Here is a 14854-nt window from a genome sequence, read left to right on the forward strand (position 1 = left end):
CAGAGGACGGTGAACTGGATGTAGAAGTAAATCAACGCATTCAGTCAGGGTGGCAGGCATGGAGAAGGTTTTCAGGAGTACTCTGCGACAAGAAGATCAGCGCAAGACTCAAAGGGAAGGTTTACAAAACAGCTGTGAGACCTGCTATCCTTTATGGGAGCGAGACATGGCCAATTAAGAGGGTGCATGAAAAGAAGGTGAATGTAGCAGAGATGAGGATGTTAAGGTGGATGTGTGGTGTCACGAGGAAGGATAAGATCAGGAATGACTACATCAAAGGTACAGTCAAGGTCACAGAAGTGAGTGCAAAGATGCAAGAAAGAAGGATTAACTGGTATGGGCATGTCATCAGAAGTGAAGAAGGCTATATTGGAAACCAAGTTATGGAAATGCACGTGGATGGACGTAGAAGGAGAGGTAGACCCAAATTAAGTTGGAGGGAAAGGCTAAAAGAAGATCTGGAAGACAAGGGACTCAGAAGGGAAGATGCAATGGACAGAGCAAGATGGAAGAGGCTAGCGAGGAACAGTGACCCCATATAGAAATGGGAATAAGCTGAAGAAAAAGAAGAAAAGAAGAAAGAGGGTCAAATGTACCCTATGTTGAAAGTCACTAACAGACTGTAGTGAAAAAATATTTTCCCCACCTGACGGAAATCTTGTGGGTAAGATATAGACAACTTGTTCCTCGGCTGTGTAACAAACGGTGAGAGGATGCTGGGTAGCTTGTGGTTCGAGCCATTTGGGAGATGTTCAAGACTTCCTGGAATGATTAAAATACTATTAGGCTTGTACATGTTACAGACATAAGATACACTGCCTGATAGTTCATTTTTCTAATAACAAACATGTATAAATAAAAATATGTGTATATGTATGTATATATGTATGTATGTGTGTGTATGTGCATACATAAGTGTATACATTCTTTTTTTTATAGATATAAGTGTGTATGCAGGAATATATATATATATATTTCCCATGCCTCCGTTGCCTTGGCTGAAGGATGCATGCACATCTCTGCAGCTCATTCATTTCAACTTTTTATTATGTCTTTTTAGTTAATGTCACATTGAAGATGGGTGAAGTCAACCCAAAATGTTTGTGTTTTTTCCACTGTCTATTAAACTGAAGAAGTTCTTCACTAATTTTGTCAACCCTGAAAATGTTTTTTCTGGAAACGTTGGTGTTGAGATTTATCATACTCCTCCGCTTCCCACTTGGAAGTTCCATGGGAACTGTTATATATATACACATTACTTTGCCTGGTATTAGTGAAAAAATATAAATAGACTATATGTCTGAGCAAACTAATAGATATTACTGTGCCAGTCCACATTATACCTTTTAACAAAATTAATCCTTTTGTATTGTTTTCCTCATATTTTTTCTGGTTCATATTACTGATGAATAATGGGATCCCCTGTACATATCGAGATACTCGTAGATCTTACTACTTGATAAACAGATTGACCCTTATGATCCGAATGACGTGACCATTCCATCATGGAAAATTTGGGTTGAGGGCCAGGTGAGCATGCCATCAACAGACAAAATGTCTGGGCTGGGTGACACAAACATGCCGTCAAGAAAGTAGGCCTGGGTGATGGAAAAGACTCGCTACAAGTGCAAACCTCTTGGAGTGAGATTAGACTCATTTGGTTCTTGGAAGAGGGTTTTTTCATTATTCCCATCAATAAACAAGTGTGCAATGTAATGTGCATAAGACATGACTGGCAGAGCACTGCCTCCAGGGAGGACCTCATTTCCATGCTCAGCATCATATTCCTGACTGTTGTGACATAGTTTATATTACAGAAAATTGAAAAAAAAAATAATAATAACAAATAAAAAATATAATATATGAAACAAAAAGCAAATTGTTACTTTATTCTTTCACCCAGTTATTTACTACATAGAGATATGGTATGGAATAAGTACAAAGAAAATGATCTATTATCATCAACATAAAGCAAACCAAAATATAAATATGGACCATAAAAAATGGCAAAAACACTAAAGAAGTTTATGCAAGGTGGAATCATAGAGTATTGTCACCGCATAAAAGTATTCACATGCACCCGGCCTGTGTGCTGCATGGCTGAAATAGCAGCCACTATGTAAGCCACTGCCTGTATTTTCTGCCAAGTGATTGCAACAACCAGCTCCAAAGGGTTAATAGAGAGAAAGTACCACTATGTCAATCTTACCTTTATGCTGGATGATGACTCTGAGAAGTGGTCTTGAACACTGAAGAGCTTTCCTGAAGTTATCATCGTTTGTAATTGGAAGAAGATCCCCATCCCGAGGGTCAGTGTAGGCTAGGACAAAAGAAGTACTTTGTAGTCGATGTAATTCTTCAACTAATGTGCGGAAGTCTTCAAGTCTCTCATACTTGTCTCTCTCTACACTGAATCGTCTAAATTCTGCATCAAACTGTTGAAGTAAACATAACAAAGCAAAACATTAATACCATACATATAAAATCAATATGTCAAATTGAATTTTCAACATTCAATAAGGCTACAGTGTGGTCCCTTTTTCCTTGAATTCATTCCCTTACCAATTGTTTATTAACTACATCATGAATGGGCCTGAATTTTCTGGGATGTAATATTACACAACAGTCTAGACTTTGTGGCTAGTCCTATGCCTATATATGCCTATGGCGTATACACATCGTTGGCCATTATATCGTGACAGTTATAGTTGCGCCCAGAATGAATAGTTACAAGCTCTGCTTTAACATCACAAGCTTCTTTGCATGGACTTTTTCAGAGGGACTTTTATTTGGCAGGTAGAGATTGCCGACATTCATACTACACATTGTCAGCACAAATCTATCTGCTCATTTGAAAATGTAAATAAAAGAAAATGCAAAACACATTCATCATAATTCACAAAATAAAGTATTAAAAATTCACATAGGATGTTTAAAGTCTTGGCAATTGGAAAATTAAATAATACAGATAGAAATTTTTGATGCTCAATACCCTCAAAATATTCTAACCATCTCATATTCAGTTAATATAGCATCTACAGTACTCAGGACTGAGGAGGAAGAGGATATAGATCCTGTATCCAGCTCTGCCTAAGCATGACCAAATCCCTCCTAGGCTGAAAATGCCTTTCAAGGATTACATTTTTCAGGATTTTCACATCACGGATGATGGAACACATCACCTCACGAACAAACCTCTATGCAAAACAGAAAGATCTGAAGACAAACTTCAAGACCATGAAAAAGAAGATCTGAATCTCCTTGATATCCTTTTCTAAGGAAGCACCACCTTAGAGTGCCACAACTTCAAGCTTAGCAAGGAGGGAGAGGGCATAGAAACGAGCTGTAAAATCTTGTTAGGTCTGATGAGCACCATCCCCATGGCCTCAACCAATATGATCTTTGAAAATAACTACTTCAGCTTCCTGAAAATTGTAGGCTACTGGAAAAGCTCAGCACTGTCCTGTTGAACATCTCCAATGGGGTCTGCATTATGCCTTTGTGACTAAACACCAAATGAAGGAGGAAACATAGCCTTATATTGCAACCTAGTCATTTGTGATCCCCCAAACGTCTTGAAGGACTAAACATCTTTTTCAGTTTATTGTGCTCTAATATGCATAATTTTCATTTCTGTATAAACCTGTGACTAAAGGAAGCATGTATTTTAACTTCTAGGTCCTTGCTCATCCTTAACCTGTTGCCGCCGGGTGGCACGTACGTACATGCCATGGCTGATGTGGACCGAACGCTGGGGGGCATCATGTCATGCCCATTTCCACGCCACTGGCTCGTCGGACGGAGGTTATTTTTCTCTGATAGTAGCAGCTTCATTTATATGGTAAAGATTTTAGGCAATGGCACCTATAATGAAGGCAAACCTTCCAAATTTTAATATTCTTATAAATTTTAGCAAAATAAAAGCTTTTAGGTGCTAAATGTCGCTCGCAAACAATTGATCAAGCTGGGCGCAAATAGGGGAAACTGCCGATGCGCGCCAACAAGCCTGTGCATACATCCACTTGCCAAAATTTTTACCCGTCGGCGATGGGTTAAAATCATATAATGATTTTGATATCTATAATTTTGCTATGCTTTCTAACAAGTCACTGTTTTTGGTCACTTTGTCTATCATGATTTGCTATCATGGAAAAGTGATAATCAAAAATATTAACACAAATAAAATTGTCTTAGAATATATTGGTTTCATTTTCTATATATGAATTTTCTAATTCTGTTTATTTCTATATGTGCATAGTAAAGGATTAACAATCTAAGTTGCTGTGACTTGGCATGCCTTTCTGCACTGCCCGAAGGGAGAGTTGAAGGGGGGAGGTCTGTCCTAGAGTGCATAACAAGCTGAAACTCATAAGAACCAAGTGGACTTATGATGTGAGCAGTGTTATCAGCGATCTTTTTCCTTTCTGTGTCGCATTACTATTCTGGTCTGCAGATCATTTCTTATATTTCTTGATAGGGAAATACAGCAGTATAAGTTACTGACAGTGACACACAGAGATTGAGGGAAATGGAAACTGCCATTTTATGAAATGCATGAAACAGAGTCAACTGTATAACTGCAACAACCTCATATTTACCACCAAATGACAAAAATAGCCACTGCATATCACCACAGAGGGCCATACTTTAAAAACATTTAAAAAGTGGCAGTTGAATGGAGGCGCTAGCAGTCTGGCACTCACAAGCAACTCGAATCCCCACTCTAAAAACAAGGCAATGCCAGAGACCACCAGTGCCACTGCTGGCGTTCAGCCACCCCGAAAAGTGGTAACTCCAACAACACAGACAACAAGCAAATCAAGACATGAAATTGGCATGAAATTTGATGCTTGACTTTTTCATCTAGGCTATCACTTCAAATACCAATAAAAAAAATTCTTAAGGTACAGCTAATCTTATATAAAAAAAGGTGCATTCACAAGCACTTACACCTTAATACTGTCACACATATTCATAATCTTTCTAAAATATACAAGCAGGCATATACACATACACAGTATTTATAATCCTTCTCAGATGCCTATCTTACCCTTTATTTCCCTCTCACTTTCATATTGATTGTTAATAGTATTATAATTACGTTCATTTGTAGGAATAATAACCTATTGTTAAATGACCATATATATGTGAAAATTGTCAAAAATTAATCTTCTCTAACACATATCAAATGCCCTATCCAATTCATGATTTTTGAATGAATTGCATCATATCTTAGTTCAGAGTCTCTAGTAGGGTTGCTTATATTAGAAATAAGATATGAGGGCATACATAGAAGTTTTTCAAGCAAATATTCTATGCACTGAGTTTGCTCTAATTCTGTGCTGCAGTCAATGTCTGCTAAAAATCTTCTGTTTTACAGAGGACCACATATAATTCTAGCATAGGAACACATGTACACTGTCTTTATAATGCCAATTTCATCTGTTACACCAGGAAAATTAGTAATACTCTGAAATTTTTGACTGACTGTTTTCAGGGCTCTGTTGTCAGGTAGCAGACCTATCATTGGAAAGTGCTTGCATCGTACAGTAATATTTCATTGATACATATATTGACAAACTCTGAGATCATTCAAGATTATCTGCTAATTTCAATTGCAGTCCACCTGTAGCTATTCACCTCAAAGTAATAGGAATGGAACACCTATAAGTATTGAAAGTAATACCAACCCAATGTGTATGACCATACATAAATATATACAATTATATAAACAAACAAACAAACACACACACACACACATACACACGCACACGCACACACACACGCACACGCACGCACACATGCACACGCACACAGATGTGTGTGTGTGTGTGTGTGTGTGTGTGTGTGTGTGTGTGTGTGTGTGTGTGTGTGTGTGTGTGTGTGTGTGTGTGTGTGTGTGTGTGTGTGTGTGTGAGTGTGTATACACACAAATGCATACAATACAATTCATAAGATGCGTAATATTTTGGCTATGCCCAGACTAACAAAATGGTAAATATTTGTTATTTGTACATGTTATCATTATGTTTTTCATACCATATATTGCGTATTAAAGATTGTGTAAAATGCATTTACTTCAAGTTCAACAAATTATGAAGAAATAACATTGAAATAGGCGAGGTGAGAAGTGTTGGGATAGATTCCAATATACGCAGTTAAGTCTTCTCAAAATATTTTGATTTTAAAAGAATTGTTAAATAATCATACAAACATAATCCAAATTTTCTGTTGTTTTCTGTTAGATATTCATTGTGTAGGCTTAACAGTAAAGAAGAAAACTGTTACACAGCACCATGAAAGACACATTCATGCTGGCACTCCACCACCACTCAGGTTCCAATAATATAACGCCAGTTCAGGGCGTCATAGCTAGGACGTTTAAAATACGAAACTGGTCCACCGCCACTTGAACAACAGCACCAGTGGTGGCAGCATAGTTTTAAACCCTTTAGAGACTAAATAGCTCATCTTGTTTATATAACAAGGAAAAGTACTACACTGACTGCTTAACTTATTACTGCAACATGCCAAGTAGTTCATGAGCTGGTATGTGCATGTCAAAATGATATTTGGCTAATCGTCAGTGTTTGAAAGGTTTTTGGTTTTTATGACAATATTTGTGGATTTCCTAATCTAACAATTTAAGTTTCTGTGACTAAGCATGACCTACAGGCACCGCCCCCTACCATCGCGTGGTAAACATTCCCTTCGCTTCTTCACTTCTTTATATCTGGAAACGTCAAACTTTCATTTGCTTCTTTCTAATGTTCTGGATTGCTTTGTTTCTTGTCATTTTTTTTCGACATTTGGGGCTCTTGATGGGCTCAGATATCAAATTGGAATGATTACTGGTCTATTTCTTCTTTGAAGCTTGTATAGTCTCAATAACACAGAATCAACGCAACACTGGAAACGCAACATTTCTCACCGGCCTTCTGTCACGGAATGGTTGGTTAGCTTTGAAACCTTGCGGGGGGGGCCAAAGTCTGAAACGCACAATGCACAATCATTCTAAAAAACTGTATACATAAATCTTAACCCATTTATGACAGGTGTCCCATATATGAGACATCAGGAAAAATAAACATTACCGGGCATTTCGCCAGTGTGACACTGGATCTGAGCTTACGCTCCAAATACGTTGTAGGCAGCGGCCGGCGTGCAGGCAGATTCCAGGCCGGCCCCGTGCGCCAAATTTGTAGCCGCCCAGAAATATTATTTTCGTCTTCATAATATACCGCCGTTAGTGGGTTAAAATACATTAAAAGATTTTAAAAGCATAATGTATAACAGCAGACACTGATACCTAGCAAAATGTAATTTTAAAACGTACAAAGTAACACATGAACTACTTGAGATATCGCAGTAATAAGTTATATAGTCAAGTGTTTTGTTTTCCCTGGCAAGGTAAACAAGATGAGCGACAGACTCTGAGCAGTGATATGCATGGGGATATTTTCATCATTTAGTGGTGGATATTAGCCCACTGCAGCTTAAACTATATTGATCCTATTTCTTACACTCTATAGGATGGCGGTGTCCTTCTCCCTCTGTATACGCGTGTTGCTGTAAGCAACCTCTACCCACAATGCTTTTGTTTATATCATTTACAATGGAAAAAATGAGATTCAAGAACAAGGAATACTAATTATACGGTTGGATGGCTGTGTGAAACTGGAAATTACCCCTCATCCTAATGCCATTTGTTCTTAGCCGGAGCAATCCTCCTACTCACCAAAATTGAACAGAAAAAAAAAATTAAAACTGTGTAGCAAAAGGTTCAACATTGAGAAATCATAGCCAACTATGAACACACACAAAATCTTTACAAGTGCACAATGTATGTCGAGAGTAATTAGTTGGTGTCTTCTGGTCTCGTCAAGATCCTTTTCCTGTCTAAAACAAGCGAGTGGCCAGCGGAGGCATAGCCCTGCCTCGGCCCTGACAGCGAGGTGGAAATCCGGTTCAATGTAAACAATTACCTCATTTCAGCAAAACACACTGGTCTTCAGCCCTAAAACGTAACTACCTCTAGCTGTTCCGTGTTTTCACAGAGAAAACGCACGATTGTGTTACACGAGCAAACCCTCGGAATGTTGGTGACTCACCTGTGCACTGTATTTGAGGTAAACTAATGAAAAGAAAGTTTGCTACCTACCTTGCTCTTCACTTCTATCAATGAACTCTGGGCTCTACTCTGGGATTTAGAACTCCTGGACATTTTTAGATGTATTATGGAGTCAGTCAATTTGGAAAATAATCACATTTGATAAATAATTTACATTTTAAAGCGCATTTTCGACAACGAGGGCCACTTGTTTAGATTCTTAGACATTGGTGGAGGGCCCAACTGGAGTGACGTCATGAGCACCTGTTGTTGTATCTTAAAGCAAAATGATTTTTCACCTTTTTTCGCGTATAATACAAAAAATACAAATTAGATATTTACGGAATAGCTAATATTAAGATCTTTACTGATCTCGTCTGTAAAATATGAAAAATTGACTCCATAATGGAATAGATTCGTAAATGTGTTTTGCGTTAAAGATAACTATTGACCAAGTCGATGTTCGAGCGGGCATTTCAAATTTAATCGCGAGTGCTCACTATAAGAAATGTCGAAATGAAATTAAAGATATAACAATTAGAAAAAAAAAACATTCAGCAGTTCGTCTTTATCATTATACTTTTATATTTATATCCATTCATCAGTCGTGGAGTTCTAACTTCTGTGTGCCATGTTGTATATTTTGTTTGAGCAGATATCCTGAAACTTTTTTCATTACGACCCAGTCTGATTTTGTACACTACCTTCACGATCTAATGTGTCGCTTCAATAGTACCTTTCTATCAACCCGATATCAGTTTATATATATATATATATATATATATATATATATATATATATATATATATATATATGTGTGTGTGTGTGTGTGTGTGTGTGTGTGTGTGTGTGTGTGTGTGTAGATAGATAGATAGATAGATAGATAGATATAGATATAGATATAGATATATATAGATACAGATATATATGTATATATGTATGTACATGTAAATATATATATATATATATATATATATATATATATATATATATATATATATATATATATATATATATATATGTGTGTGTGTGTATTCATACATATATAACATATTTTTACTATTATTATCGTTATTATTATCATTATTATTTTTATCACTATCTTTATTATCATTATTTTAATCACCATCATCATTATTATTATCATTATTATTGCTATCATTATTATTATTATCATCATGATGATTATTATTTTAATCACCATCATCACTGCTATTATCATTATTATTGCTATTATTAATATTATTATTATTATTATCATTATTATTATTATTATTATTATTATCAGTATTAGTATTATTATTTTAACATTATTGTTATTATTATTATTACTATTATTAGATAGATGCACAGTTTATACATTCACCGGACAGTTTAACTATCGTCTCCCTTTTTCCTTCTTTCTTAATAATTGAAACTGTTCAGCCTCTGTGTTTGAATCGTTGCTTTTCACAGCAGGTGTTATCACAGCCAAACAAGGCTTGTTCGGCCGCTTAATCCCTTCCACGCCCAATCGCGTTAAATGAATGCGTCGAATTTTTATCACACTAAAAATATATGAAAATATTTATATGTGAGTATAAGTGTATATCTATCTATCTATCTATCTATCTATCTATCTATCTATCTATATATATATATATATATATATATACATATATATGTATGTATGTGTGTGTATTTGTGTGTGTGTGTGTGTGTGTGTATTTGTGTGTGTGTGTGTGTGTGTGTGTGTGTGTGTGTGTGTGTGTGTGTGTGTGTGTGTGTGTGTGTGTGTGTGTGTGTGTGTGTGTGTGTAAATGTGAGTGTACATGTGAGTGTACATGTGAGTGTACATGTGAGTGTTTCTGTGCGAGTGGTTTAGAGATGTGTAACCAGGCGTCTTCCGAGGCCAGTGACCGGCAGGGAGTATCTGCAGGAATCCCGTGGGCCGCCATCCGCCTCCGAGACGCGGAGGTGAATCGCGGACCGAACGCTCATCCCGAAGTAGCCCCCCACTTCCACGCCAGCCTGGAACCCCCCAAGGCACCCGCGTTTAACATCCTCATGGAAATAGACCTTTTTCTCGCCATGAAATCGGGTTTGGACCAGCAGTTGGAACGCAGCCATGTTACAATCAAACGCCGTGAAGACTCGAACCCGCGACCTGGAAATTCCAAGAATCCCAAAAATTGGACGTGGAGTATTAAAGCCACACGACGATGGCGATCAGATTGGAAGCGATGCGAATTGATTTTTTGAATTGCTAATTACCCTCGACGTGCAGAGTGTGTTCTTATGGCTGTGTGTCCTTGTTTGTGTGTGTTTGTATGTATCCGTGTCTGTGTGTGTGTGTGTGTGTGTGTGTCTGTCCTTGTGTGTGTGCATGTTTCCATGAGCATGTGTGTGCTCTTATATGTTTGTGTGAACATGTGTGCATGTGTATTCTTATATCTGTACGCTTGTGTGTGTGTATGTATGTTGCCCTCGTGTGAGTGAGTGTTGATGTGTGTGTGTGTATATATCCTCATGTGTGTGTCTATATATATGTTGCCCTCGTGCAAGTGAGGGAGTGTGCGTTGTGTGGCGTCTAAGCAGGGCTAAACACACCTCTGGTAAATGTTTCATAAAAATCGGTTAATAACTTTTTGTCCTCCTGCTAGAAGAATTCAGAGAGCGCATACCTCCGCCAAGGTAATTGGGGTAACCGATAAAATCATAAAAAAAATTCTGGACCCGGATCCGCCAAAATTTAATGGCATCTGAGTTGGCTGATAAAGTAGATAAATAAATGAATAAAAATCTGGTTATAACTTACTAAGTTATCCAGCCAACCCCCTCTACCAAAAACGTAACCCTGAAAAAAGGAGGAGAAAGGGAGACGAGAATGAAGGAAGTGAAGAAAGGCTGTTAATAAAGCAAAAGGAGAATAAAGGAAGTATGAAGTAAAGGGAGGGAAACAAAGAGAAAGAATGAGAGGAGAAAGAAAGCAGATTAAGAGGAAGAGAAACAAGAAAGGAAGGGGAAAGAGAGAGAGAACGAAAAAGAAACAAGGAAAAGGGACATGAAAGAATGGTGATCGTATAAGGTAGAAAGAAGAAAGAGGGGAGAAGAAAAAAATAAACGGCGTAAAGGAGGGAAGAGAAAGATGGATGAAGAAGAAAAGAAGACTGATAAAAAAGGGACCCAGGAAGAAGAAGAAGAGTAATTAAAGGGTAAGAAAGAGAAAAACGTCGAAGAATGGAGAGATAGAATTTTAATTAAATTGGGAATAAAGCAAGGAAGGGGAAGGAGCAGGATAAAAAGTGAGAGAGAAAAAAGAAATGGGGAATAAAGGAAAAGAAAGATACAGAGAGAGAGAAAAAAAGAAACACAGGATAACGAAGGAAAGGGATAACTAGAGAAAGGGGGAGAACTGAAATAAGAGGGAGAGAGAAATATTTTTTTATGAGTATGAAAAAGAAGAAAAAAGTATACAGAAAGAAAGAAAGAAAAAAAGTAAAATATATGTAGTTTTGAATACATGTGCGCGCGCGTGTGTATGCATGTGTGTGTGTGTGTGTGTGTGTGTGTGTGTGTGTGTACGTGTGTGTGTGTGTGTGTGTGTGTGTACGTGTGTGTGTTTGTAATCGAGATGTGTCTGGCGAATCTCTATGGATGTTTATGGACGTGACTCTCCTTACTCTTCCCTCTGGCAGTAGTAGTAGTAATAGTTATTAAATATTATAAACATTGCTTTATAGTATAAAGCACTGGGAAGGATATTGGGAGTTAAATGGTGGCATAGAGTTTCGAACAACAGGCTTAGAGGCATTACGGGGCTGCAACCAGTGAATGAATATGTTAGGTTGTCACGGTGGAAATGGCTGGGACACGTCTTCAGAGGGGGAGAGAGGGAGGCTCAGGGAAGAAGAGGAAGACGCAGGCCGAAGGAGACGTGGGGGCGCACTATGAAGCGGGAGGTTGGAGAGGAATGTCGGGACGGTTTGGAGGAGTTAGCGCAGGGTAGGTTGTGGCGGCGGGATTTCATCGAGGCCCTTTGCATCCCCGTGGGTGCCGCGGGATTTGATCGACTGACTGATTGCTTTATTTTACAGTTTTCCCTTCCTTCGTCACTCGGCTTCCCTCCTCGGCCCATGGCGTCACCCTATCTAGGCCAATCATATATATGTATACATACATACATACATACATACATACATACATATATATATATATATATATATATTACTTACACGCACACACATATACACACATGTGTGTGAGTGTATTTCTGTATTTCTGTATGTATGTATATATTTCTTTGTTTCTTCCTTTTTTCCTTTTTCTTTTTCCGTTAATCGTTGATTAAGGTCGTTCTCCCTTCTCACCTATCTAATATTTGTCAGCATTTTGTGGCTTTCTCCGGCATATTCAGATCAAGGACTGGCAGCACTGCAAGCAAATGAAGTTCTTCCTTCAGTACGCTGTAGCTGATGGTTGCCAAGGGGGGAGGGGATGGGGGAATGGGGAAGGGGAGAGGAGGAGGAGGAGGGGGGAAGAAGAGGAGTTAGGGAGGAAAGGGAGGAGAGGGGAGGGGAAGGGTGAATAAGGTAGTAGGGAGGAGGGGGAAGGTGTGAATGAGGTGGCAGGGAGGAGGGGGAGGGGGTGAATGAGGTGGCAGGGAGGAGGGGGAGGGAGTGAATGAGGTGGAGGGGAGGGAAGGTGACAGGAGTCGCTGGGTAAAAGGACGTCTCGTCAGGCAGACCAGGAGAACAGGAGCAGAGGCAGAACACAGCAGGTCACCCTCCGCCCTCGGCACCCGTTTCTCCCTCCCTCCTCCCATTCCTCTCTCGTGGGGTCACACCTTTCCTCCCCCAATGAACCATTAAGCAAAGTCGCCTTTCATTCACCATCAACTCCACCCCCCCCCCAAAAAAAAAAAAAAAAAAAACTTCTTACACTAACTGTAATTTAATCGAATTCATTATAGGCCTCTTTGTAATATCTTTGATACATTGTTTCATAATTTCAGTAATTTTCATAATTTCACAAACACAAGTCGACACAAAACAGAAAAAAACTACTTAATATGCTGGCATGATGTTTAATTACAAGCTAAACATTATGGAAGCTTCACATGAAATGGAAAAATACCTGACTACTGTGCAACTTATATTGCTTATACATACAACTTTTCACTCCACAAGGCTATGGAAATCTTTAGAATGATTTCTCAGATTCAATCAGAATATTATTTCCTAATCAATTGCATTGTTCTTTACATGAAAGGTGAATGCTGCATGAGGTTCTGCATATTATTGTATCGTGTCCTCATCAGGCAAGTTGATCTTTCCAAAGATCCCGGACATTAACTTTACTTATATAATCATATCAGCAACTCAAGGTAAACAGCATTTTCTCTGATATGTTGAGCCTGAAAGGTTTTACCATAGAGGTACAGAATGATTTTGAGGCATCCATCCCAATACCAGGCCATATGACTCAGACTCATTAGAAATTCTTACCATGTCATTCCAGCGACTGTCATGACTGACCCATACAGAGTGACAATGTATTTGATGAATTGCTAAAAAGGCAGAAAGACATTGGAAAAATGAAAAAAATCAAGAAAATTACGATGAGATTCGTGATTAATGAAAGGAGAAGGGAGGGGAGAGGAAGGGAGGGAAGGCAGGAAGAAAGAAAGAAAGGAAGGGAAGGAGGGAAGAAAAAAAAGGCATGGAGGGAGAGAGAGGGACGAAGATGGAGGATGCCAAAGTAATATTGTAGGTATACTGCATGTATAAAGTACAAGAAATGCAAAACCATGATTATGGTTATCAATAATGGTGACTGATGGTAAATTGCTAAGGAATTTCGGTCCTAAGCACTGTCTGCAAACGGAGGTTGTCCTGAAGTGGTTGATGACAAAACATTATGATATTTTGCACGTGAAGAAATACGTTGTTTCATAGACAATAATCCGTAGATAATCATTACTTTCAGATAGCTTTTCATGTTGATATTCCCAAGTGGATGAATACTATTTTTTTGGTATTATCAATGATGAATGCTGAGTGATTGATATTGAATGATGAATGATTGATGGTGATGATGATGATGATGACGAAGACGATGTCGCTGGCGATAACAATGACGATAGTAATGATGATAATAATGATGATGACGATGGCGGTAATGGTGATAATGATAAAAGATGATATTTCCCTTTTATCTTCCCTTCCTCCCTTACTTCATCATCCCCTCCCCCTTTCTCTCTCTCTCGATCATTATTTGTCTCTATCTCTCCTCCCTCTCACTTTTATCAATCTCTCTCTGTGAATAACTCCCCTTTCCCACCTCTCTCTCCCTTTCTCCCTCCCTCCTCCCATTCCTCTCTATCACCTTTTTTCCCCCTACCTCCGTCCCCTCTTCCTCCCTTACTTATCTTATCAAACGCTCACTTTTCTGTTTCTGCGCCCCCATCTCTCCCTGTTTGTCGGTCTGTCTGTCATTCTTTCGCTTTCTCCCTCCTTTCAATCTTCCCAAACCCCTTTCTTTCAAACCTCCCTCTCATTTTTCCACCCTTGCTTTATTAACCTCACTCGGTTTCTGTCTCTCTCACTCTCTCCCTCTATTCATTCCCCCTAATTCTTTTCTTCCTCAACTTCGTAACTCCTTCCCCCACTTACGTCATCCTCTCTCTCTCTCTCTCTCTCTCTCTCTCTCTCTCTCTCTCTCTCTCTCTCTCTCTCTCTCTCTCTCTCTCTCTCTCTCTCTCTC

General features: G+C 38.6%; 1 protein-coding gene across 1 annotated transcript; it reads right to left on the reverse strand.

Annotated features, from left to right (window-relative positions):
- Positions 1–646: 646 nt before the first annotated feature.
- Positions 647–8373, reverse strand: par-6 (partitioning defective protein 6; the record flags this gene model as incomplete). Its single annotated transcript, XM_070134155.1, is given in 3 exon segments — positions 647–762; positions 2210–2435; positions 8162–8373. Coding segments are annotated over 3 exon segments (405 nt in total), but the record flags the coding sequence as incomplete, so codon positions are not given.
- Between the last annotated feature and the right edge of the window lie 6481 nt (positions 8374–14854).

This window comes from Penaeus vannamei, chromosome 19 (assembly GCF_042767895.1).
Source record: "Penaeus vannamei isolate JL-2024 chromosome 19, ASM4276789v1, whole genome shotgun sequence".
Taxonomy (NCBI): domain Eukaryota; kingdom Metazoa; phylum Arthropoda; class Malacostraca; order Decapoda; family Penaeidae; genus Penaeus; species Penaeus vannamei.